Below are 27,348 nucleotides of genomic sequence, written 5' to 3' on the forward strand. Positions count from 1 at the left end.
AAAAAAAAACGTCACTGACTGGAAAGAAATAGGAAGAGAGGCAGATAAGAAAGAAAAATAGTGGGTCCCTTCTCCAAACACTGTGTTTAGTGTTTGAACCAGATTAAGGCAGAGCACCGGGAGCTTGCAGAGAAAGAGAGTGTGCAGTTTGTGTTTTTGCTCTACAGTGAGAGTGGTTTCTCAGAGGAGGAGGCAGAGGAAGCGAGAGAGTTGCCTGTTGTCGTGGTCTCTCCCCTGAGTGGCTGAGGGGTGGCTCTTGGTGACAGGAAACACAAGGCTGGCGATGAGACCTGACCGCTGAGTGGAGTATGCTGCAGACGATTTACGAGGGCGAGTCAAGTTTCTCCACAACAGAAGGGCACGTTGGACACCAGCAGCAGCCCACCCAGACCAAGATGCACAACGTGAACAACTCAGGTGATCACACAGACCGGTGTTTCTGCTCCTCTTGAGGAATCTTATTTTTTTACCCGTCTTTTTCCCCCCTTCTTCTTTGCATTCCTGCCCCTGCCTTTTCTCCTTTTGCTGAATCTGTTCCCACTTCTCTGCTATCTCACATCCTCAGTGTGTCTCACACACACATTCACTCTCTATCTCTCTCGTTCTCTCTCTCTCCCTCTCTCGCATACTCTCAACTCTTTGCGCTCAGCTGGTCTCTCATTCTGTGTGAAAAGAGAACTCAAACCCTCTCAGCACAGCAGCGTGGTAGGATCAGGCACTTCTTTCTGAATCAAGGTATTTACTCTTGTGTTTCTCAGATGAGCAGTTACTTGCATTTGTGCTAACAAACGTCTTGTGATCAGTTAAAACCTTCTGTATCTGTTCAGCATGCAAAACAGTGCTATTTGTATATGAATTAGAAGGAAACATGTTAACACTATTCCCATGCTCTCCTTCTCTGAAATGAGTCAGTGTGACCATGAAAGGAGTGTTGTGTTTTGCGAGCTTCCATGTCAGTGTGCACTTTTCGGGGAACCAGAAAAACTGTACGGAGAGGACAAATGAAAGGTTTCTCTCAGGAAATTCACAACAGACATTGACTGTTCTATTTTTGACCTGAGAAGTGAATTGAATTGAAAAGAGTCCACGCTGAAATCAGTATGAGTAACCTGTATTCACCGTGTAGGCTTAAGATGAGTCACACCTATTTTGCTTTTATTTTTTCAAATCTTTTTAGAATGTGGCTATTGATAAAATGTGCGGATGCCTTTTTAAAATAGTTTTGGGCTTGAAACGTTGTGTGTTATATGATACTGTTCAAATGAATGCGTTACGGCAAAGTGAGTCATGTTTGACTAAATTTACTGAAATATAATATGACCAATTTTTTTAGCGTGGTATTTATAGATGAGCTAAAACGCTAAAACTGAAAAAAAAAAAAAAATCTGTCTTAAATCTGAATTGAGAGAAGTGAACAGAGTGCCTGAAAGCCTCTCCCGGCAGTGGGCTGAACGTGAGGGGATTTAAAAATAAAACGGGAGCATGACGGGGAGATGACACATTCCACCTCTGTCAATAGAACAGGTTATCTGACCATCTGGCTGCACTGTCTTGACGGCCAGTGAGCCAAACAACAATTATACTGAGCGCCTTAATTCAGACTCCTTGCTTATTCTGTGGGTCAGCTATTCTTAGGTGAGTTATTTTCAGCTTATGGCATTAGCCTGCTAAGATTAGGCGTCTGTGCGTTATCATTCCATCTCGCCGTGCTCCTGATATAACAGCAGTTCGGAACAGATATATATATAGAGAGATTTTTGCCTGTTTGATATGTTCTTTCCACACCTGACAGTGACTCACATTATCTGTGTGAAATGCTGTACCAGGTTCACTTTGTGTGAATTTGCTGCAAGCAAACGCTTTCCTTTTAAAGAGATTGTTATCTGCGCTTGAGGATATTGATCTTTCGTTGTGAGCAGCGCTGTTTATAGGTAAGCTCTGTGAGCGCGTGTTTCCTGTGGCAGTCTTCGTAGCATTTAAATCAGGTCCTCTGTTGTTACACTTCAGAAAGAGTGTGAAAATTGAAAGGCCACATTTTGTTTTGATCAGCGCCAGTAACATTAAAGTTCTGACAAACACGGCCCTCACTGCACTCTCCAGCGGGGGAAATCTAATTGTGCAAAATATCATGTAAAATATCATGCATGCTCCTTTCAATAGGGACCTTCACAGCACAACAATGCTGCCCCTTTCAAGTCCTCTTATCTGTATTCTGTATCTACTTACCATCCATGCTTCAAGTGCCCCCTTGCTGATGAGCCTGAGCAAAACGGTACAAAAGAATATGAGATTTTGTTTCAGTGTGCTTTTACGATTGCTCATTAAAGAAGTGAAGTAACCTATTATTTTTGAACCAAAAAATGAGTCCAAATAAAAATATATGTTGCATTTTTGTTATGGTGCAAAATAAGATTATAGCTTGTGTTAAGGGACATTTTATCCAGCTGAAGATTTAATACATTTGACAACTCCTGTTGATTGACTTGGAATTTTATTGACTATATGATGTAGAGCTGTCAGTGGATAATGATGTAAAGCCTTGACAGAGGGACACCTAGTTTCCTGTGTTATCTTCGTCTTTTTTGCTTGGATCGAGATTCAGCATCATTTTGTGCGGCGGTGTTGTTTGGCTCGATGGCGGGTAAATAACTGGACTTCTGGCTCCCTTCAGTCTGTGATGGTTCGGCTCGGCTCTCTTTGTTAGCAGATAGCCTGCAAGCCGCAGCTCTGGCTCAGCTGCAAGGACGAGTCTCAGTCTTAAAAATAAAGACCTGTTTCCTGCTTTAGACATGCCAGCTGCTCAAAATAACAAGGCACTTAATGAGAGACCCAGCACCACATTGCAGTTGGAAGCATCAGCTTATTTTTGCCCTCAAACATCTTCTGTATCTTTGGATCTATTTATACTGTCAGACAGGGAATTAAGATCAACAAGTGTCTCAATAACACACTAAATGCTCACAATGTACATGTCTACAGTGTAAACACAAAGTGACCCACTGTTGTTTTTGTTATTGTTTAACCTCTAATTAGCTCATTTATGAATTGAATATGTTTTATCAATGGTCAGTGTAAAGATTCCGTGGACACACTCACACAGTGATAGAGCAACCAGAGTTCCAACATTAAATATGATTTTACTGCTTTTAATTAGTTCAGACAAAGCAGAATGTATGAGGACAAAAGCAGATATTTAACACTGTAGCTACACATTAACTGATTGGATACATTTTCTATTAAAAATAGAAGAAGTTCCTCAATATATATTATTATTAAAAAAGATGAAAAAGATTCATCATACTGAAATAATTCTCAGTAACAAATTAAATAGGGCATTATTTTATCTACACGCCAACACTCAAGCAGCATAATTTCCCCACTTTATGCTGAAATGTGAATACTTGCCTCATTCACTGACACCAAAACATATCTATAGGTGCAACCCAGACTTGGTGAGGTGTAAAAATAGCTGCATATTTTGTATTCAGTGGTATAATGTTACAGTATTAATGATTTCTTTTTCATTTAAGTTCAAGGTGAGAAATCCAATGTGAGCCTGCATGATGACTTATCCAAATGGTGTTTCGCTGTGTATATTTCTGTGTTTCAGACGCCTCGCACATGCAGTAGTAATGTCACTGGTGATGTGCGTCTATTCTCCCTCCATGGTGGGAAGACTGCTAATGTGGCCTGAGGCAAAAAAAAAAGAAAGAAAAAAAGACCGCCATCCAACATCTCAAATTAAGGCTGTGATTGTCACTCTAACAACCACCAAGGCTAATGAGAGGCATATCGGTTATAGAAATAAACACTTTGGGGACACTAGTGGTGCGACGCTGCAGTGAGAGCGTGGTCACAGGCCATGAGTCACTCAATCCCCCTTGGCAGGTCCTCCACAGGGAGGAATTTGGGCATGGGGCAGGGTGCTTGTCGCACCCTTGTGCTAAAAACAAATTTGGGACCTGTCATTCATAAATCTCTTGTTTACCAGTGCCTGGAGACACTTCAGGACTGCACTCTCCACCAATCAGGAGGCACGTCACTGTCACTCGGAACAAAGTATTCTTAGCGAGGGTCATGATCGACCAGTGGATCTGTTGAATCACTGACCCTTCTCCTTCTCCTTCTCCTTCTCCTTCTCCTTCTTCTTCTTCGAGAGTGATCTCTTTAGAATTGACCCGAAAGTTACATAAATGCACCACTGCGCTTTTATTTTTGCCCGTGTTAAATTGAGCAGGCCACCTCACAACTGTGACAGTCTTTTGCACATTGTCTATATTAAGACCCTGCTCAGAAAAGCATTTATATTTAGCCCCAGTTACTGGTGGTTCCATATTCTCCTCTGCCTGGAGAGTATTTTCGTCATACAGAAACATTACATGTTCAGCTTTGGGTAGGTTTAGGGTACATGTGACTCAAATGTATCAACTGTGAATTTGAGGCTGTTGAAACAAAGCTTCTTATGTATTCTGTGGTTGAGTTGAGTACATAGACAGAGACATGTATTGACCTTTTCCCTGTGTTTCACTCGGCACAGATGACAATGTCAGTTGTGAATAATGAATTTTACATTAGGTAGAGGATTCAGCGGAGCCAGAATTATACCTATGTACCTTTAGGACCTTATTATGTTCCCTCAAAGCTGCCATTTCATCCAGCGGTTTTTTTTTTGCCCACACAGTGGACCCAGAGTGGATGAGAATAGAAACAGGCCCAAGAGGCTGTTGTGCTTTCCTCAAGGGCTGTTTCATCCAGCCTTGGTTATCAAAGGTTGCATAAGCTTCCACACTCGTCCTTCACCTCCCCACTTCACATCTCGTTAAACCACTGTCTGAGATTTTCTGATGGAGGCTCAGCTTGGTGTGCTGATCAAAGTGGAGATCCTTAATGGCAGTCACAATGAGGGTACAGAATGGAATATGAGATTAATTGGATATCACAGTGGTAAATTCTCCAAAGCAGCAGGTGCTTTTTTTTTTTGTTGCAGTTTGATTTTTCTTTTTTTTCTTTTGCTATATTTAGGTCTACTCGGGAAAATATCACTAAGGCTCCCTGATTCTCTGAGCCCTTGACTGGTTCACAGTTTCACGGCTGCCCCTGGAATAACAGCCTCCACAAAAGAGTCCTTTTTCAAGTACTTTCAAGCCAAGATTAATATTCCCTGTCAGGAAAGAAGGCTCTGTTCTACAGGTGCCTGTTCTCTGTGCCTGCTGAGCTGTTTCTCTCTACTGTCATTTGATTGGTGCTGTTTTTAGAACATAGAGAGAAGAAATACAGCTCAGGAGCCCCTTCTTACCGTCTTTACTCTTTGAACATGTTTTAAGACGACTTATCATATCACTTATCCACTGACTGTCTTCAGAGTGTGTGTCTGTGTGTATTTGTGTGTGTGTGTTGGATGGTTTTGTAACATGTTCTCTCTGCTGGGGACTCCTTTCTTATATAAGAGCTGAAAAGCTGATATAATAGTCAACATGTCACATTGCCACTGTAGGCAGCAGATGACATGCAGCGAGACTCAATATCTGCAGGATGGGGAGACGTAATTATGTCGCCAGCGTTGCCATGGCAGCGGCAAGTTAGGGTGGTGGATACTAGGGTGTGGGGGTTGTCACAGACCAGGATTGCGCCACTTGCTTTTATGTTTCTATTTATAATCATCACCGCCGCATACACATGGAATGGTGGCAAAGAAAAACAGGCTACATGGCAAAACAAATGGGCGCCAGTGAGCTTCACAGCATCGGTGAACGTTGGCACGCTGCATCTTAATTGATAGCTACACCCAGTGTCACTACTTCTCCTGGCAGGTTTAAATTCTTATTCATTTGTATCGCATTATAGTTAATGAAGAATGACAGTACAAACATGTAAGTGAAAATAAAAAGTGTAACATTTCTAAAAGCATGTGGTGAAGAAACATTGTCCACGTTTGTTCTCTTAAATGTGACCCTTGAGAGGATTAAGCCAATGAATGCACTCAATAAATCTCTCTCTAGCCCCTGGAATTTTAAGAAGGTTTGAATATTTCCCCTGGTTTCAAAATCAATGAGACATTATACAGTCTGCACAATGCTTACCCTTCTTTGAATGTCACACCATGATCGGCATAAGTAACATGTCATTTAGTCAAGAACTGAACACTTTATATATAGTGAGCGGCCAAATATGATGTGTCCGGAATACATAGGTGATCCTGTAAGCAGCAGCACTACAGTTTTAAAGATACAGAAGCGTGGATTATCATAAAAACAAAAAAAGGGGGACAGAGAAGAATATTGTACAGTCACTCATCATCCTCTGTGGAAGTAGGTGATGAAGTGGCCCTGTCTCTGTTGTTCGTAACTGGAAATTGATTTTCTCTGTGGAACATGCTATATATAGAGCTGGGAGAGCAAAGGGATGTCCTCTTATTTTGTATCTGGCAACTACGTACAATCAAGGTAGTTGTCAAAGACAAAGACAGCAGGCCTCGTCAACTCACATGTTGCAGTTATCTGCGCTTAAAAGTCGGTGAGCGTGAATTCATTAACTTCGTCTCCTTGCGCTATTTATATAAAGGAGTGATGTCTGCATGATGTTCCGAGGAATCCCTTATTTATTTATTTATTTTATCCGGGCCGTGCAAAGATAGGATTTATCTAAATACTTTAATCACCGCTGTAACATTTCGTGCCAAATGTTCATTCAGTGTGTTCTACAGCTGCTCCCAGTGGACGCTGCACTGACCGATGTGATGCTGTTTGTTTATAGACATTTTTATAATTGCAGGTTTCTGGGGATCACGAGAGAAAAATATGTGCTCCTTATTTCTGGGCTTACTTTTACTCCCCTTCCTTATTTATTTTCCCATGTTTCTTTTTGCTTGTCCTTTTTTTGTCCACAGCAATATACATATATACAATTAGACAATAAGTATTGGCAAGAATCCGGCTAAATAATACTTCTCCCATACAGATGGGATGATACACTATGTTAAGATATTTTGGGACACCGTTAGCATGGGGATATATATATTATTTTCCCCAGAATTGTGTTTAAAAAATCATGAAAGTTATATGCATAAAACATGTATAGATTTGTTTGTCTAGTGAGAGGAGTGGAAAGATGGGAAGAAATAGCTGAAAGCATCTTGCCAACTAGTGGTCGGAAGCTTTAATACAACACAGTATTACGCACTTTCAGAATTCCACTGTCAAAAATATTCATGCCATGCAATTAAAGCTTTGTTCTTCTCGATCTGTTCTTTCCACTGACGTCCTCAGTTGACATTAAGCCAGACGTGCCGTTGGCTGTGGATCCCTTATCTCCTCTGGACCTGCGCACAGATCTGAGGATGCTGGGGCCAGGCTCGGACCCAGGACTGTGGGAGAGGCAGCTGCAGCAGGAGTTGCTCCTCATCCAGAAGCAGCAGCAGATCCAGAAGCAGTTACTGATCAGCGAGTTCCAGAAGCAGCATGAGAAGCTGACCCGTCAGCACCAGGCTCAGCTCCAGGAGCATCTTAAGGTCAGCGATGCACCGAACAGATGTATGGAGGACAGCGCAGCAGTGCACAATGCGGAACAACACAACACAGCAGTGTTCAAAACAGAAGAGCACAAACACAGCATGGTATAGTGCAGATCAGTGAAAAACATTATAGCCCAGGATAATGTTACAGAGTGCAGAAAAGAAGGAAACTCAGCACTGCAAGGCAGGGTGTTGAGCAATACATTATAGCACAGCGTGGGTTTTGTTTTTACAGACAAGTACAGAATAGTCCATCACAGCAAAATGCAGACTGTAGAAGCCTCTCTTGTTTTAAAAATATATTTATCAGTGTGCGTCATGCTGACTTGAGGCCTGTGTGTTTCTCAGCTCCAGCAGGAGCTCCAGGCCATGAAACAGCAGCAGGAACTCGCTGAGAAGGAGCGTCGTCTCGAGCAGCAGCAGCAACAGCAGCAGCAGCAGAGCCAGCAGGAGAAGGAGCAGGAGAGGCATCGGCGAGAGCAGCATGTTTCCAGCCTGAGCCTCAGGGCTAAGGAGCGCTCCAGAGAGAGTAAGAGCTTGACACCGCCATCATCGCCATCTCTTAAACATCAGGGGTGGAATTTGTGATTTTTAACGGCCGCAAGGCTGAAGCGATCGTGATGCTCTGAAATCATCATAATCCTCAACCTCTTCAGTCATTGTTTAATGTATTACCTTAGTGTGTGGCCAAACACAAAACACGCATCTAACAGCTAAATCGTAATGGTTTCCTGTAGCGAGATGCTTTACCGACTGAGAAACTACTCATATACAGTTTTCATACAGAGCCCTTAATGATTTAATAATGATTTACTAATATCCAGACATCATTTGTGCTATGAAGCTCAGTAGGCTTTGTAACTTCTTAAGCTCTTGGAGCTCGGTGGCGTGAAAAAGCTGCCAACACGAACACAAACAAGTGATGTAACATTTGATTCTATTTTCACTTTTTTTTTTTTATCATCGCATACAGCAACCAGCCATTAATTAAAGATAACTTTAGTCAAGTTATACGTTAGTATTTCAGTCAGAGGACACAATTGCCTTTTTTGTGATAATTAATGAATTAACTGTTGTATTTATTTGCCATCTGGTAGCATTTTTAGACTCCATATTCGGTCTGTCTTAGAAACTTGGAATTATTATTATTTTTTGGGGGTTATTTTTATTTTTTTTATTTATCAGATAAAGGAAAATATTCATACGATAGAAGGATCACGAGGGCACGGCACTAAACCATTTCCTTGAACTGATGACATCAGGTTGTCCAGTGACATTTAAGCCCCGAGTTGAGGAGGACATCTTTCAATAGCACAATGAAAATAGATTCAGATAGAGTGTTTCATATCTGTTTTTACCTTACAGCTAATAATAAACTAGATTTAGGGCTCGGACAGATCAGGTAATTTGAGACTTTGTCCTGCAACTGTAACCCTCCAGTGGGAAAGAACATCCCTAGGCAGTATCACTTTAGTAGCTTGAAACTAATATTGTGCTCCTGCACCACTAGGGGGAGATCTCCCTACATTAGATGGGGGTTCTTCAAAATCTTAAAGAGGAGATTTTAGAGGAACATTTAAATAAAATAGTCATGGTTAGTAGAAAATGAGTAGTAAATCTGCAAGTTTCATAAAGTAGATTTTAATAATAATAATAATAATAATAATAATAATAATAATAATAATGCATTATATTTGGAGGCGCCTTTCATGACACTCAAGGTCGCCAACTTTATCAGTTGTTGCCCTAGGGTGACCCCAATCCCTTTGGTTCTGTCTTTTGGTCTCACAGGTGCAGTGGCCAGTACCGAGGTGAAGCAGAAACTCCAAGAGTTTCTGTTGAGCAAATCCGCCAAAGACCCTGTGGGTAGTGGAGTCGGCCATTCTTTCATCCACCACCCAAAACTCTGGTACACGTAAGTACTTTTCTTTCCTTTCAAGAGACACATACTATATTTAAATCATTCTTTAGTGTTTGTAATCTTGCCATATAATCTCAACAAATGTGATTTTTATGTGATCAGGTCGTCTCACCACACGTCACTGGACCAAAGCTCTTCGCCTCTGGGTGGGACATCTCCCACCTGCCACTACACTCTGCCATCGCCCATAGAGAGCAAAGACGATTTCCCCTTGAGGAAGACAGGTTTGCTAACTTACACAAACACACACACACACGCACGTGCACACAGCAAAGACCTAAAAGTAAAACACTGTGTACACACTGTTCCTCAAACAGTTATTTTCGATTTCACTACACTAGTTTATTATTAAACCCAGTGTCATTTTGCCCCCTGTCAATCAAAAGGTCATTTCCTCAGTTAGTATTTCCCGAGGTTGCTGATGACCTGCTAATGACATCAGTTAGGCTCATTATGACCTCTGCTCACCACTCATGCCTTCAGGGCTTTACACAAAACTCTCACAACGAAAAGAAACTTTAACTTTTAACTCCTATTTGGATTATTCTGAAGGACGGCAGCCGAACACAACCAGCAACACGGTTTCATTGTATCGTTTTTGCTTCACAAGTTTTAGATTTTAATTGCTGTTATTTGTACTGCAATTACCTTGCAATTATTTAAAAGGAACCACATTTGTCCTTATGTTACAATAATAAACCAAATTGCAAGTTCCCTTTGAACAGTTTAGTGGTGAATGAGTGAATTAAAGCAGATTAATTACTCCTGAGTTATGGACTTTAAAAACTATTTTGAAAAGACACAGGTTTTCCACGAAAGAGCTGCTCAGGTTTGTTGGTTTTAAGTCAGAACGAACCCTTTGGGGACGACTGTGTAAATACATTTAATTCCTGGCCTCTCGTGGTTTGCAAGTGCTCGCCAAGCTAAAAACTTCATAATTCGACAGTGAGGTCACTAAATTGCATTATGATCTTTTCCCTTCTGCGTCTCTTGTAATTACACTGGAAAACAATTATACTTGTTGAGTTATTTAACTACAAGCCTGCCATGTTGCATGTTTACTCAACTTAAAGATCAGGCTTGGGAATTACAGCTTGTAAATTAAAGTTGCTGCATGGCGAGGATAAATATTAGAAAGGTAAATGGAACCTTTGACAGCTTTTCTTTGTTGTAATCATTTTGAATCACACCATCTTCAAACATAAATGCCCCTTCTGAAGATATACATTTGCATTTTTTTTTTTGAAACATGTCTTTAGACTCACAAAGTTAAGACCTTGTCTCACAAGTAACCAGTTGAAAATAACAGAGAGACTGTTTTTATGGTATGGTAGCATTGTTTTGCTTTTTACTCTGAAAGTAAAAAGCTAGCTTTAAACCAACAGCTGCTCTCTGCTGCTCAAACACAACGTTTTCATTCCTCTATTTCATGGTTAAACCATCTCCCCGTGTCCGTATCTGACTCTTTCACTGATAAAAACTATTTATTGCTCTTTGGATTCCTGAATCTATATATGGTCATTTCCTGCTTAGGCCTTCCTCCCCCACTTCCTGCCTGTCTTCATTAAAGCCCTCGGAGAGCTCGGCACGCGAGAGGGACACACAAAGGTAGTGTTGTTCCCGGAGCCACTGGCTGTCCCTGATAGCTGATTGGCAGGTGTAACCAAGTTAGGACTGGCACGGGCGGGCTGAACCTCGACAGGACTGTTTGTTTAAGCAAGTCTCGCTCTTTGAAAACAAAATGGAGATGACTCGAGAGCTCTGCGTTACAGTCACCCTGCTTTATCTGACCAAAGGGCCTCGACTTACGTTTCTTTCTGGTTGAGTTTGAGGTTGTCATTGTACATTTTAGTTGTAGTGGACAGCTTATGTAAATGTAAAATATAACAAGATTACTCTTTAAAAGGCAATAATGAGTACCACAACTCAAAGTTTTGCAAAGTAGAACAGTAGTACAAGACAAAAACATAAATAGAAAGAGTATCAATAGTCTTTGAACTCTATTAGATGTTCTATTAACAGTGAAACCTTAAATATACAGAGCAGCTGCGATGCGCTTTGTTTCATTTCCTTTGACACAAAAAGCAGTTTAAAACATTTCACATGATTAACTTGTTTACTCGGTATAGTATATCCTCTTTGTTTCACTTCCCGCAAAATAGAATAGACCAGAGCAAGGCCACGCATGTAGTTTGTGCTCAGAATAGTTGCAGCTTAGCGGTAAGAAGTGCAACACCCTCTCTGGTCTTGACCCAGTTACCAAACGTGTACGTTCAGCAGGTGCAGGGAAGATTTAAAAAAAATAATCCCTGCAAAGGTAAAACTGTAAAAAAAAACAAAAAAAAAACCCAAATGCAAAATTAATGATAAAATTGTGTTAATAAAAAAATAAAAATAAAACATGAATTAAATAATTCTAGATCTCTGAGCATGAAATATATGAGGAAGTGTAACTTAGCTTTGGTTAAAAATATTATTGCCTTGTTATTTTAAAGAGCATTAATTCTTCCATTTCTGCCTCGGGTTACATAAGAAGGTAAAATGAGAAGCCGGCCCAGAACACACACCTCAGCTTTCCACAGCCATCTGTCCAGATCCTGGCTCTAATGGACACAAACACTCAGTGGAGCAAAAATTCTGATTAAGCACAGATACATAACACGTTCACTGGCAAAGCCTTTAGCCCTGCAGCACCACATTTAAATGTAATAAGGTGATTGATTTATGACTGTGGTGTAGTGCAGGCATTGCTGTATGTTTTTGTTAATGTTGAGGCCAGAGAAGTGACCCAGGTGTTCCGTGTATATGCATGTACTTTGCTGCTGCCATCATTGCCTCCTGTTGCACTGTGCACCAGGGCATTTTTTCCCCTTGGAGACCAGTGAGAAAGTGTTTGTTCCAGTGCTGCTGTCTGGTGTTCCCGTGGCGACCAATTGGGATGCGTAGCTTGGTGGCAGCAGAGTGTAAAAATAGAAAGCAATCAAGGCAGCAGGGCGTGAAGCAGATTCATACGACTCCCAACAGCGTTTTCTCTCCATTTATCTCTCCTGCCTCCTTTCTTCCTCCCTCGCTCTCTTTCATTCTACCTCACACCCACAGGATTAGAGGTCTGTGCCACGTATTAGTGAAGAAGGTTTTGCTTCTTTTTTGACAATAGCCAGAAATAGCAACATCTGGCCTGCTCTCTTGAGCTGTACCCCGTCGCTGCTCCCTCGCCTCCTCCTCCTCTTCCTCCTCGCTGTGCACCCACGTCATAGCCCCACTTCTGCACGTATAGCTGTATAATGTAGCACAATTCAAGAGACCCACTGAATTATTGATTCAAAACTAAATAATTGAAATAGATTGGCTGTTGTGTAACTGTAACGGAGGCTTTACATAACGTGGACATAGCCGTATCTATTCCGATTGTTTATTTGAGTGTGCAAAGCTTGCTGTGGGATTCCATGTCCAGAGGCTTGATGGGAAGTCCATGTGCGACATGTTGACCCAGTGACTCGCTGTGTCACTATCAGCAGATGCAACAACACGACCCAACAGCCAAACTTTCATTTATATAATGACGCTAAAGGACGTAAATGTAAAGGGACACTGTTTACACGAAGGTTCTAAAATGATTGAATAATTGTAGTGAGACCTCATAACAATTTTGAACGACAATTTTTAAATCCATCATTTGTACCTATTAAAATGTCTGTGGTGAGGAATAAGATGACAGCTTTGCTTTTAATACTGATGGACTGTATTTCTAAGTCCAAGTCAGTTCAGGCCAGGCTCAGTGTATGTGTGTGTGTTCGGACTGTGTATTGGGCTATCTCTGTTTTGCATTAGCAGGGGCGGGGGCGACGGGGTTTGGGGGCCTGAAACATCTGCCATGTTTTTGTGTTAGTTTAACTGTTGCTACTGTATCAGACTGTGGTCACCAGGGCGGCAGGTAGCGCACTCCTTCACTTAGAGCCTCTGTGCTGCTCAACCTAATTTAGTCCAGATGAGGTGGAAATAGGCCCAATCCTGACTCATTTAATTTATCTGAAACCTGCTCTGAATTTCACTGAAACTGAAATGGTTACATGTCAAAGTGCGACGTTATTGCTTATTTTTGCACTGATTTATGGTCCTTTTATTTCTCTTTCACTTCCCCCTTATTTTATGATGTTGCTATTTTCTTTGATAATGTTCATTTCATGCGGGCTGTTTAAAATCAAACTGACTCCATAAAATTATTCCCTCACATGATTGGGTAATTTATCTCTATTTTAGCTCTATCTCCAAATGATGTGGTTAGAGACTTTGCAGTAAAAAAAATACCTTCTCTTTATTTTTCAGCCTCTGAGCCTAACCTGAAGGTACGATCCCGACTGAAGCAGAAGGTAGCAGAGAGGAGGAGCAGTCCAATGCTGAAGAGAAGAGATGGAAACATCATGACTCCTTATAAGAAGAGGGCCCTGGAGCTAATGGGTGTGTATTACCAGGACATTACATTTATTTTTCTTGCTACAACATCCGTTCAAATGGCCTGCATCATATAATCTGGTATTTCAAGTGTTCTCCATAAACAAGACAACACTACATCCTAGTATTATTATTATTATTATTATTGCAGAGCTGGACAATAATCAGCGATTCTGCAGAGCTGTAACATTTAATGGTGATTGCACTTCAGTGTTAAGAAAGACCGTTGTGTGTGTGTTTTGAGTGTAGAGAGTGAGCATGCATACTTTGTCTGAAACTATTTGATGTTTTTTAGACTCGACGCCCACGAACAGTGCCCCTGGCTCCGGCCCCAGCTCTCCCATAGGGGCCTCCAGTGCCTTGGGGGCTGAAAATGGACCCTCGTCTCTTCCTACCACCACAAAAACAGAGGTATGTTTGTGAATCTGAATCAAGTGGAAAAAGAATAATGCAAAAAAAAACAAAAAAAAAACTCACTACTGATGCATTTTAATGTGGGAATCATGCCATATTGAAAGTATAATTTTATGGCAGGGCAGTGAATGCTTATCTGTCCTTCTGCTTGCAGCTATAAAAACAGCCTTTGTCTTTTACACTCCAATGAAAATGGCTCCCCACAATGACATTAAACAGGCACAGTTTGACCCACATGTCTGATTACTCGTGTAAAGATGACACATTATGTCGGAAAATCGATGGACTCTATCACTGTTAGTACTCGGAACGCAAAAACAGCAGTAAAAATAAAAACCCGGCACATTTTTCTCTCCCTTAGTTTCCCCCGTATGTGCTGTACAATCAGTTTTATGTTTTTGCAAAGTTCAGCTATAAGGTTGCTGTTGGCTTCTAGAGGTGTTTCTGTCATTGGTCTGGCTGCATGCCGACACTGAGTGGTTCTGAAGCGTTTCCCAATAGATTTGTGGCTCAGTTACTGACCAGGGCTCCCCTTGGACCAAGCTCATACAGCAGACCATTATAGAAGGTGGCAGATATGACAGATCTCAGAACAATATTAGCAGAACAGCTGTGTTTTTCTTAAACATCGCTGTTTACTCTCGTAGGGACCTAGTGTGACACAGAATGGAGAGACACCCCGACACCAGGCTGGAGGTTGAGTCTTAGGGAGACAGACAAACTGTGGAGTTTAATTGATATCCCAGGCCCTGGTAGCCAAAGACACCCACATGCTAACAACATAAACACACAGGATTGCTATTGTATCAGCCCAAGCTGAGGCTCTCATGAAAGTCACTGGTGGAGAGCGGGGCTGTCTGTAGACCCCATGCCTGTTGCAAAAGCACGGCGTGTTTATGGACCGTTACATTAGGTATCCTTTTTCAGAGGGAACTGGTCCCTCGGGTCAAATATGGGCCGGATATCCACATACAGGTCACTGCGTACTGGTAGGGGTTGGAAGGATAAACATGGTTGTTCCAAAACCACATGCTGGTCCTCTGCTCTGCTGGGTACAGGAAGTATGCCCCAGTGCTGATGTTCTCTGAGAGAGTAGCCAGAGGGTGGGGACCGTGGAGTCAGAAAAGGCAGCAGGCCGATTGGGGACTGAAGAAATCAGGGTGGATTGGTAGATTTAAAGGCTTGGAACATTTTATAATCCTCATTCTATAAAGTTCCAGTCAACCTCTGCAACCTGCTACTGATTTATATCATCCTTCTTAAAGAAACGTTTGCCTTTCCGTGTGCAGCAAAGAAGGCTGTTGTTCGTCATAGTGCATTAAGGTTTATGCTCATGTTGCCTTTCAAATTGTCTCTTGTGGGATTTCTCCTCCTTAATCTCTTTGGTTTGCGCTGTCCTTTGTGCTTGATATAGAGATGGCCTTCACAGCCCAGATTATTTCGACCTGAGGGCTCCATGTCCATGCTGAGCTTATACACTTCTCCCTCCTTACCCAACATCTCCTTGGGGCTTTCTACTGCATCTTCGTCCATGAATGTGAGTACAGATTTTGCGGACTTTCTCCGCTAACCGGAATGTTTGCATGAAATGTCGCTTAATACACCGGTGTAGTTGATCAGTGATGCTAAGCTTTGTACTTCTGTATGTTGGAAAGACAGACATCAATGGATGCCTGGATTCTTAGGTCTCTGACCTTTGGCCCCAGATTATTTTATCGTCCTTAAATAAATATTGCCCTGCAGTGTCTAGTGTCCGACATGCTCTTATAACCTCATTTATCAGTTTTAAAAGATCCAAGGGCACTCAAGTGCAACTCCTGATAACTTATCAAATGATGTATCATCTTTTAGTCCTCTGGCACATTCCACAGAGGCCTGTCCATCACCTGCCTGTAATGTTTTAAACCATTGATGGACATTGATGGATTTCAGCACCTATTCATTCACAAAAACAGCTAATATTACTGAGCTTGGTTTGTTAGAATAAACACTTATCATTCTTGTAAATGATTGTGGAAAAACTAACTTACAATACTTCTTCATCATCAATTTAAAGTTGTACACAGACTTTTTCATAAGGAATTCACCTCCTTCACTTGAACTGCCGTATGTGGGGTGGAAAAATAATTACGAAGCTCAGGACATCTCCTTTTCCACAGTGTTAGGAAACTAAATTCTGGAAATCAGACAAACCTCCCACATTTGATAAGTGACCGGAGGAGTTTGGCAATTATGTTACACCTGGAGAAGACACTGTGACAAATCAAGAGGGACTTTTATAGAAAACCTGATGTCCCATTCAGAGCTTGATTGAATACTATCTTAATTGTATTGTACCATTAGCGTTTGTAGCTACATTTTGATAAATGTGTTTTTTTCCATCTTCTCTTTTCTCTTACATATGTTTGGTGGAATGTTTTGTAGCTGAATATTAATACACAGATATTGGAAAAAAATACTTAATCTTTTTTTTTTCTCCTCCCTCAGGCTGCCATGGGGTTGAAAGACAGATCAACAGAAATCAAGCATGGGCTGCCTGGAAACCTCCTGGGCCCTGTGCCTCTTCACACAGGCCTGGAGTCTAAGGTGAGCCCCAGTCACCAGGCTCTCCTCCAACACCTCCTCCAGAAGGAGCAGATGAGGCAGCAGAAGATCCTTTCCACTGGCAAGTCTTCTTTCCTTGTCTTCAAATATTATTTTTTATCAGCAACGTACGCGCTATATATATATAACACTTTTTGTGTGTTTTGTTTCGTAGGCCATGGCTCCATGTCATCTCTTCCTCAGTCCCCTCTGGCCATGAAGGATCGCCCCTCCAGCAGTCGGCCTAAACTACCAAAACACCGGCCCTTGAACCGAACCCAGTCAGCTCCGTTGCCTCAGAACACACTGGCCCAACTTGTCATCCAGCAGCAACACCAGCACTTCCTGGAGAAGCAGAAACAGTACCAGCAGCAGATCCACATAAATAAGGTATTGTGCTGTTCATCGATTTTCAAATCACAGGAGAGGATTTAGACTTTCAGATTACTTTTTTGCAAAGTTCATGTTGCACCTATTCAGGTCCCCTGAGGTCTTTTTTTTACTGCAGGGAGTCCGATTTAATCATTTAAAGCACACAAATGCTGATCTATTTTTATCCTTTTGTAAAAGCATCTGTGGTAGCTCAGGTTTTTAGACTGGGGCCCTCGTCTACTCTTCCCTGGAATCCTGGTGTTTTTCCTGCAAAGCAAAGGAACTTCTGCCCGACTTCAAATGGGGAAGAAATGCTTCCCCTGCACTAATTCTGTTATCATAGCTTAAGGCATCAGTGCCGTTCACATGCTAACTCTGTGAAATTCAATTCAAGCTTAGTTCAAATGAAGGAAAAACTGCCCAGAATACATTTTGTTCCTCTATAGCAATATTTGTGTTTCTGTTCACTGGCCGAGGTGACCTTGCTATACACAGAGTGTAATTATTCTGGTGAGGGACGTGTGTGAGGTGGCCGACACTGTGAAAGGCAGCATTGTGTGAGCTCACATACTGATGTGTCCCATCGCTGGGCCCTGAATGGTCATGGGGACTATAGAGCAGCTCTAACCTGGACGTAATAAGAAACACAAAGCACCATGAGCACAAACTGAGTCATACTGTGTATATATACAGATACACCTTTGACAGTTTCTCAACACTAGACATAACCAACACTCTTGATTTCATGTCACGCAGCAACAAATTATAATTTCAATACCGTGTGTGGCTATTGAAAAGTACATTACATTGTTTGTTTGACTTGTAAAGAGCCTTTGAATAATTTTCAACATCTTGCCTAGCAGCGTGTGACCGGGCTCTGGTGCGATCACTCAGGCCAATGAGATCGCAAGTAAAGCTTCTTTCAGTGGAGGTTAAAAATGGCCACTAATCAGGGATGAGCCCTCCGTGTTTATCGAGAGCGATTGCTAAAACATTGCCCTAATTAATTTCCTAGCAGAGGCTTTTTTTTTTAAATGTCCTGAAGTGCTTTCAACAGCAGGGGGCACTAATGAAGATCTAGAAGAGCTTAAGTATTTAAAGAAGAGGTATGAACTTTTTTTTTATTATTGCCAGACTAAGGAGGCTAATTCTTGTAGCTGAAGGGGTATTTATATAAGGCCTACATTCTAGGGACAGTAATGTTTGTGGTTACCAGCTGTGAAGGGTAGCTGCTTATCAGTTTATGGAGCCCTCTTGTGGTTGAGTTGTCACACCACGGCACAGCGTCAGCTGCAAGACAGTGAAAACATGCCTTTAATCTGTCTGATCGGATCTCATGTGCCTCTCTTTTAGATTATAAACATTTAACAATTTCTTTATTACTCTGTTTCCCTCTTAGAATCTATCTGCCACTCAGATCCTGATGTACTTGAAACTCAAACTGATGACGATTAATATTCTGTTTGAGTGATTAAAAAAATATAAAATATAGATTTCCAAAGCTTTAACCTGACCTTATCGACTCTTTCCAATCTATTTTTTTTGGTGTTTGTGTAAATGTCAAGTTTATCTTTTGAGTCCTGAAGTCCTTTGTGTTTTTCTCAACATTTTTATTTAACAAATTACCAGCATATTCCTTCGTATTCCCCAGTGGGAGGGGTACCTCAATATTCAACCCAGTCCACTTTGTCAGTTTCCTCCAGTTTTGTAATTACAACAGCCACAAAATGACTAATTTAAAAGAAAAAAAAAGGGTTTATTTATGTTGGATTTGATTAATTAGATCAACATCTGTGTGCTTTTGACTTGATTCATTTACTCGGAGGTTTGAATCGGCTGTTTTCGAACACCCAGTTTGCGCTGATAAAGGTTTGATTGTAAAAGTTCATTGGCCGTGTGCCTCCGTCACTGATGAGGCGTCTGTCTGTTTCGCAGCTGTTGTCCAAGTCCATTGAGCAGTTACGTCAGCCCAGTGCACACCTGCAGGAGTCAGAGGAAGAGCAGGAGGAGCAGCACGGAGAGCAGATGGAGAGCATGCAGGAGGACAGGCTGCCCCCTGGAGGAGTCATTCGGAAGCACACGCTCAGCAGCAGCAGCAGCAGCGGCGGCTCGAGCAGCGAGCTCCCTGACGTCCACTACGGGGTCATCAAGGTGAAGGAGGAGCCGGCTGATAGTGAGGATGAGGCTTTGACCAATCAGAGCTTAGAGGCTCAGCAGAGCACCTATCTTCATCAGGTCAAAGGGAGACTGGTGATAAGAGCCATGATCTGAGAAGGGAACAGGGTGAGATCACACACACTCGCAACATTCGCAGATGAACAAGTCTCTACAAATGTGCATCTACATCCCAAAACACACACACACACACACACACATACATAGCAGCCATGATTGCACAGTAGGGCAGCTCTCCCCCGTCACAACACATGACCCTGTTTGACTCAGCTGAAGCCTCGCTCATCCCACTGTCTAAGACTCTCTGTTTGTGCTCTTTGTGTAGTGATCTCTGTAAAATATGTACGTTTCACTTTTTGTGTATATAATAAGAATATAAAATTTAGACCGTTCTTTTTAAGAGCTGCTTTGGTCATCCAGTGACGAAAAAACCTTTTATGTACAAAATACTGTGGATTTGACAACAATGACGATTTCTGGGAGGGTGGGGGTGGGGGCTGGGGGTCGAACAGGTGTACAGCTTTGAAGAGCCAACTTATGTTCCCGTTGTGTACATTTTTTTTGCCATATAATATTTGAATGCTCTTTTGTCCACTCCCTCGAGTTGTCACATAGACTGTGTGTCAGAGAGTTTCACACACTGTGTGCTCTGTTGTTCTCAACAATTTTGTGACGATGTTCCATGTTAAGTGGTCTCAGAGCTGAAATAATGAACATCTGTCTCGGACAGAATGTATACTGCAGGACAGAGGATGCTCCCACGTGCTCCCGCAGCGCTGGGAGTGATGTTGCCATTTGGAATATGGTCCGCTGCTCATATTGCAACTTGAAGGTAAAATCACTAAATCCCTGCTTGGGTGTGCAGGCATCTCCCGACACATCCTGAGTCTCCATGTCTCAGACTCTGAGCAGACACACAGCCAGGGCCGTCCCGTGTGCTAAGCTGAGCTCTCCTCGCTTTCTCCCTCTGGGTCCAAATCAAAGCTCGGGCCGGGTTCCTGCCCAGCTTTCAGCAGAGGAGTCAGGGAGAAAGAGAGAGAGAGAGAGAGAGGGCCGGGCAGGAAATGCCTTCTAGAAGCCAGGAGTTGGAGTGATTCATGTGCGCAGGAATGTTGAGAGAGGAGGACCTAGGGTTGGAGGAGTCGAAGGGGCCAGGCTTGAGAATTGATTTACTGTCAAGACAAATTACAAAGTGAGTGGGGATATGGTTAAGAGAGTCCTTTTTTTTTAAAGGGAATCACTTCCTTCGTATTCCCCAGTGGCAGGGTTACCTCAATATGCAGGTTTGATGTTACTTCAACGAAAAAACCCTGGACGGGACCTTGCTTCTTCTTCTCCTCTTCTTTTTAAAGCCTGTTTTTTTTTCTCCCCTGAAAGTGCCCATTGCGACATGTATAGTCTGTCTTAAAGTGATCATTTCAATGTATTGCATAGCTGTAAACCTTCCAGTTTCATTTGTACCGTCGACTCAATGTAAAAGAAAAATGTTAGTATCGGGGTTCTGTGTTTGGATTCCTGTGAAAATCAAAACTTGTCTTATATTGTACATTCAGATTGTCCAGTTGTAATGTTTTTAGTGTAAGTAAACACAATCAGAACAATGTGAGTCCTGTTCTCTTGCTGCTTTGATTTGGCTGTAATGAGAACCCTTTTGCTGTCAGTGGAAGGGGGCGTCTGTTCATAGCAGTTTGCAGTTTTCTTCTCTTTTTTGCCTTGTGTGATAAACCTTTCTTTTTTAAAATAAAGTTAATTTACCTCTGATGTTCTCTGAAGATTCATCATTTTTTTCCCCCCATCTCATTGTGAGGATGTGCTGCGAGCAGAGGAAACACAAGCTTAATTAAGGCTTTCACAAACCTTTTCCATAACTTCTGTCCTATAAAGTCACAAATGACTTTCTCCATTAGGTAAAAAAAAAAAAAAAACGGTGTCTCAAGTGAACCTAAATCATAAGCTCAGCTTGGCTTTCCCACACTAGGTCCCATAACCCAGCTCTTTTATTTTCACTGGAATCTATGTAACCCTTTAAAGGGAGCTTAAGAGGCTTTCACAACACTTCTTTGATGTGAGCAAGCAAGGTTCCTTGTGGCAGTATTAGAGCAGTCAAGATAAGGTGAGCTGCGAGTGGGTGATATATGACTTATGCTGATACTTTCAAACCAAGCTTAAGCAATTTCACAGCAGGCTTCGGTCATGGGACCTGCCTGATATGCTATACACGCAACGATGAGACTGGAAAGGTTCACTCGTAGTTGTTCAGTTCATCACAACATCTATATATCGTGACCATGATTGCACGAAGTCTGATTAAAATACTTTTTACCCAAACAGGAAACTGTCACAAGAGTTAAATGTCTTGAGCTTCAGGTCCTTGTGATTTTAACTGAGCTGTTTACAAAGGCACAGAAAAAATAAAATAATGAAGTCTAAATCCATCTGTACTGCCCCTCCCCAGCTGTGCACAGAGCCAGTTGTAAAAGCAAACAAGCATTTTTTTTTTTAAGCTGTAAGGAAGTAGGGAAGACATAATTCCAGCTATTAGCCCCTTAAAGTGAGGCCATAGTTTTTATCACCTTTATATTGCTGTAAAAGAAAAAAAAAAAGGCATTGAGATGCAGGTACGTGGATGAGTGATACACGATGGTGATGACAGTTTTAATTCTGAAGGCGCCAACTCAAACAGCTTTAGGCCATCCAAACACTGAAATAATGTCTCTAAAGCTTTGAAGCCACCAAGTCGGAAAAACACTGTCAACAGTTTAAACCCAGTGTTATGCTGCATTATGTAATAAATCTAAAGCAACTGGACATAAAATCCTCCTAATATGTCACAGAGACTCAGGAATAATGTTCGTATAACAAACTGAACTCACCAACAACAACAGTACAGACGAAATATTTGCATTCAAAAAAATATTTTGCAGACTGCAAATCATGTTTATGTTTTGGCATGTGGCGCCACCTACCGCCGTCTACCAATCATTGCGGTCAGTAGAGTCTCAGCTGCCGAACAACCAGGGGTTGCCAGTTACGTCAGAAAACGAGACCTAAAAGACCTCGGTATTTTGAATTTGAATGTAGTAACCTTTTTGGCCACATTCTTACATATGGCACCTTTAAATTTATATCCACATGACGTGGACCAAATCGCTCGCGTATCAGAATTGTCGACTCTCTATCGATGGTGCTTTCGATATATCTGATCGCTGATGATGCATAAAATGCGTCTAAATGAAGTGAAAGTTGATGTTGATAAATCAGCAGCCACTAGAGCCAAAGTTTCTTTGCTCAAGCGTCTTCAAACTGAATTTGACAGGATGGTTTGGAGTGGTTGTGAAAAAATGTTACACACACTAATCCATTCAATTTTTAACAGAGAATCCACACGTGATAATGCACTTAAACTTGCTGAAGAGGAGACGCGACGTCCACCTGGCAGCCACGGTCATCCTGAGCAGTTTCTCACTTTACAAAGAACAGAAACGTCTGTAGCCTCTAATCAGCAAATCTTAACTCGGTGCCACTGAAAACATGGCAGTCGCCTACCACACACTTCTTTGTTCATGGCTTTGCTCGGCTGGAGGGAAAAAGAAGAAGAAGAAGAGGGGGAAAAAAAAACTGCTGTGACCTGCATCTGTGTTTTCTCCAGCCGACCGATCTCGACTCAACTGTCTGGATCGCAACTTTGACATTCAGGTACAATCTGTGTTCACAGGAGAGTGATTGATGCTGTGGAAAGATGTTGCTGGATCCTTAGAGGAACTTAAACCACCATAAATTTCCCCCATGACTGCACAATTTCATTTCTGTCAAAAAAAAACACCACATTTCTGAATCTTATTCTACTGAAATGGAATTCTTATTTCTTAAAACCACACGTGTTGTAAAAACTTCAATCAGTGAAGATACTACTGAATTAGAGTGTTATATCTTCCTCCATCTTTCTCTATCATCTTATTGTTGGACGTATAGTTTACAACCGGGTTTTGAAGTGAGGAAGTTATTTGTCGGATGGACTTGCCCACCGAAGTTGACGATAACAAAGAGTAAAATAAAAAAATCACCCATGAAGGAGATTTTCCATCTTCCTTTGGTGCATGACAGGGTTTGTATGAATCTGGCATGGGGTTCAGCTCATTGTGGTGTTTTTCTTTCCACGCATGTGCTGTTAAGTTAGCCGTGCCCGAGGTGTGAGGCAGTGCAGCACTGACAGCAAATGGAGGAGACTGTTGTGTGTGTGTGTTTGGTGTTAAAAATTGGCACCAACCCCCCACCACCCAGAAAACAGAAAAGCAGCTGATGTTGGATTCTTTGTGACCCATGTCGACCGTGAAGCCAAGATCTTTGATGCCCTGCATGCCTGTCATGTACCTGTGAAGTGCTCGTTTTCCTATAGAACTGAGTTTTTATATTTATTGAGTTTGAGTTTTTTTTCAACCTGTGGAGTCGCCACCTGGTGGCTAACGGCTACTTCCGCCACAAGGAAACGGTATACAATCTATTGTGCTATAAAGTTTGATTGGATCAGGGAAGTATTTTATTAAAGGTGCCATACGTAAGAATGTGGCCAAAAAACGGTTACTACATTCAAATTCAAAATACCGAGGTCTTTTAGGTTCGGTTTCTGATGTAACTGGCAACCCGTGGTTGCTCGGCAGCTGAGACTCGACTGACTGCAGTGATAGGTACACAGCAGTAGGTGGCGCCACATGCAAAAAAAACATGATTTCAAAACATAAACATGATTTGCAGTCTGCAAAATATTTTTTTTATGCAAATATTTTGTCTGTACTGTTGTTGTTGGTGAGTTCAGTTTGTTATATGAAAATTTTTCCTGAGTCTCTGTGACATATTAGGAGGATTTTATGGCCAGTTGATTTTTTGATTTTTTATTACATAATGCACCTTTAAATAGATGCAACAACATATTTATGATTGGAAGATAAATAAAAGGTTATCAGGAAACCTCTATTTAAGAGCAGAGGCAAAAAGAGATACATCACCTTGCACATATTTCCTTTTTGTTTTGTAAGATAAAATGCTGATGACCCACATAGGTAGTGTTTATATTGCTGTCAGTCTCCCTGACTGGTGTCATCAATACTGTTATCTTAGTCTTAAAAGGATTGATATTCCTTTTCAAGTTTAATGAGATAAGAGACCTGGGGGAGTTCTCCTCCTGCTGGGTTCAAAGACCACGCGTCCTGAGGAGCTGCTTTATCTCAGCCACTGATTGACCTATCCGATAGGTGATACTGAGGAACCGCAGTGGCTCGGGGAAGTGGCCTCTTCACAGAGAGGACGGGGAGCGACAAACTTGGCCTCTCCTGTCTGCGAGAATCCCATCAGCGGGGCTCCGGCATCCCTTGGATGCCTCCCTCTCCCTTTGATTTTTTGTGAGCAGGCACTTTTACGTGCCTACCTCCCTCCCTCCCACCGTTCAATCCAGAGCCCATAAAGCAAGTCTGCCACTCTCCAGCTATTGGACAGGACGTGTTTGTAAGTGTTGCCTGAATGCACCGCCAGGCAAAATGACACCCCGAGGGCTCGTAAGAGTTGTGATTTCTTCTCCGAGCCCATGCCAAGAGACCATTCTGAGTTCCAGCTCGGTTCTTTCTAAAATCCTGCCATTTGTGGCTTGTGACCATGAACCACTGGGGTTTTTCCTCATGATCTATATGGCATGGCGAACTCTTTGTATTAACTAGAGACATAATCATAAGGGAAATGAAGAGAAAGCCAATAATAATGGCCTGAACGAAACAGCAGATAATGAGCCCACACTTGAAAGGGAAAATTGCCCTTGCAAAAATATTCAGTCTACATGAAATTCGAGCCGTTAAGTATATAATCAGTCAACAACTACATTCAACACTTTGTCCATGTGAGTGAAGTCATGACAAATCTCTTATGCTGCGGTTCACTTTTACATGTTGTAAGATATTACATGAGACTTTATACACAAAGATAGGAATGAAGGCAGAGAGAGAGAGAGAGTGCTTTGCCTCAGGGACGTATTTTTCAAACAGGGTTTAGGGGCTCGCTCTCTCATTATCACTACATATTGAGAGAATAAATTGAGGGCCCCCTGAAAGGGTCCCTGAGGCATCCGCACGCAAAGTGAGTTGATTGTCCTTCACACTGCGCACACTACATCACAGGCCACTCTCTGAGGAAAACATCTGCGTGTGCATATACGCACGTGTTGGCGCAAACCGCGTAGCCGTAGCAGGTTGGAGACAGTGGGAAAAGCAGGCCTCCAAGCTCCATTAATGCTGCTGCTGCTGCCATGTTTGCTCATGTGTGCAATTTCCAAATAACGTCATCACTCACACGCACTGACAGGAGGACATGCCTGATGCGTGTTATGGGCTGTCCCATGGTGAATTTATGGCTGATACTTAAAATTCTAGCTTTAAGGCATATTCTGCCTGAGCATATTCTGTTTATTTAAAAAAAAAAAAAAAGGTAGGTTGCTAATACGTAGGTGGACAGGTCACCACCCTCCTATTGAAGAAATTATAACCTGACGTTATTATGATGTACATATTTTGTACAAGTACAGATGGTGACAGTTATGTCAACAAAATAACATTATTATTATATTATATACAGATCTGTGCCACAGGTGCACCCATGGTAATTTGCCGTGGGAATAATACACAACTCCTTATATGGACATCCTGGGTGTGTGTTTATAGGTCACATATTTAGGCTTTAAAACTTTCTAATCAAGTCAAAGTTATGATTTATTTCTTATTTCCAAATTTCACAAATTCCATCCGATTTTAAATATTTGGAGTAATTTTTGCTCCGATTTGTTTATATAGTCAGTGAAATATATTGCACATTCTTATAGCCTCTGTATATACTGTACGTTTAAACATAGTAATGGAAAAAAGCAGCCTATGCTCTGTCTTCTAAGGGATAATTATTATACAGTATATATTTTCACCTTTTAAAGACTGTTATGACCCCAGGGTTGTGTTTCTTTTCCGTGTGTGTGTGTGTGTTTGTGTGTGTCTGCATGCATGTAAGTGTGAGATGGGTTGCAGGTGTGCATGTTTGATTGACATGTGAGTGACACGGTGGATCCTGGGAGCTGATTGGTTCTTCTGCACAGGAAGTTCCAGAATAAGAGGCTGGATCCTGATCCCAGCCACAGTGGACCTCCCTTGAACCACTCCCAGCAGATATTCTGCGTGCTTGTTTTTGTATAAACCCTTTAAAATGGTTTGTTTAATGTGTTGCTGGTGGTTTCTTGGGATTTGGGGAAGAGGGAGGCTCTTTTTTTCTTGTGGCGATCGGGATTTCCCCCCAGGCGTGGTCAAATGAAAATAAAAAAAAATGTTAATTAAAACATCTATGGAAACCAACATCCTTGGGAATGATCGAAATACAGTAAGGGTCAGAGATCAGAGATTTGATTCAGTGTTTAGGGAACTGAGCAGATGAGCTTGAAACAAATGACTGGCCACTTCTTTAGGTGTGATGTGTATGAAGTGTCCTCAGCTGCTGTAACCCTTCTTCCTCAAAGGATTGATGAGCTGTTCAGTGACGGTGTTCTGCAAAACTTGGTTGTAACGAGTGGTCAGTTGAGTTACTGGTGCTTCTCTCTATCATCTCAAACCATCCCCCGCTGACATCTGTTTTAATGTGTAAGTGTATTTTTTAACAAGTTTGATCATACTTTATTGCACTGATTATATGTTTTAAATTCATCATTCCACAATTGTTATTGTGTGTAATGTAGTTTAAGCTTGTAGATGTATATGCATTTTAATGTGTTATGTCATTTTAGCATGTAGCCCCTAGTGTTTTTGTGTAGTTTTAACGTGTTTGATCATGGATTATTTTATTTTCCTGTTCATGCCCAATAGAGACAAGGGTTGCAATCTAGCAATAGCTATAAACTCTATGT

At 41.7% G+C, this 27,348-nt stretch overlaps 1 protein-coding gene across 4 annotated transcripts; it reads left to right on the forward strand.

The window, feature by feature from the left end:
* hdac9b (histone deacetylase 9b) lies at window positions 1-27,055 on the forward strand. 4 transcript variants are annotated; one of them, XM_083892442.1, is made up of 12 exons: window positions 1-417; window positions 7,266-7,507; window positions 7,859-8,039; window positions 9,302-9,425; window positions 9,534-9,655; window positions 13,758-13,889; window positions 14,179-14,294; window positions 15,712-15,834; window positions 16,785-16,962; window positions 17,056-17,270; window positions 19,188-19,535; window positions 26,965-27,055. In XM_083892442.1, the coding sequence occupies exons 1-11, from the start codon at window positions 309-311 to the stop codon at window positions 19,521-19,523; spliced, it is 1,878 nt and encodes a 625-aa protein (XP_083748568.1). In that variant the 5' UTR covers window positions 1-308; the 3' UTR covers window positions 19,524-19,535; window positions 26,965-27,055. The 4 variants fall into 4 exon arrangements, with proteins under 4 accessions (XP_083748568.1, XP_083748567.1, XP_083748569.1 ...); XM_083892441.1 differs by lacking the exon at window positions 26,965-27,055 and having other exon boundaries at window positions 19,188-19,895; XM_083892443.1 differs by lacking the exons at window positions 1-417; window positions 26,965-27,055 and adding an exon at window positions 606-735 and having other exon boundaries at window positions 19,188-19,895.
* Window positions 27,056-27,348: the final 293 nt, after the last annotated feature.

This window comes from Microchirus variegatus, assembly GCF_963457635.1.
Source record: "Microchirus variegatus genome assembly, chromosome: 1".
Taxonomy (NCBI): domain Eukaryota; kingdom Metazoa; phylum Chordata; class Actinopteri; order Pleuronectiformes; family Soleidae; genus Microchirus; species Microchirus variegatus.

Bases quoted from the DNA above. Each gene is read 5' to 3' on its own strand.
- hdac9b (XM_083892442.1), top strand. From the start codon at position 309: ATGCTGCAGACGATTTACGAGGGCGAGTCAAGTTTCTCCACAACAGAA. The intron at 9,656-13,757 runs GTTTGCTAACTT...TTTATTTTTCAG, and splicing joins TTTCCCCTTGAGGAAGACAG to CCTCTGAGCCTAACCTGAAG. The intron at 13,890-14,178 runs GTGTGTATTACC...GATGTTTTTTAG, and splicing joins GAGGGCCCTGGAGCTAATGG to ACTCGACGCCCACGAACAGT.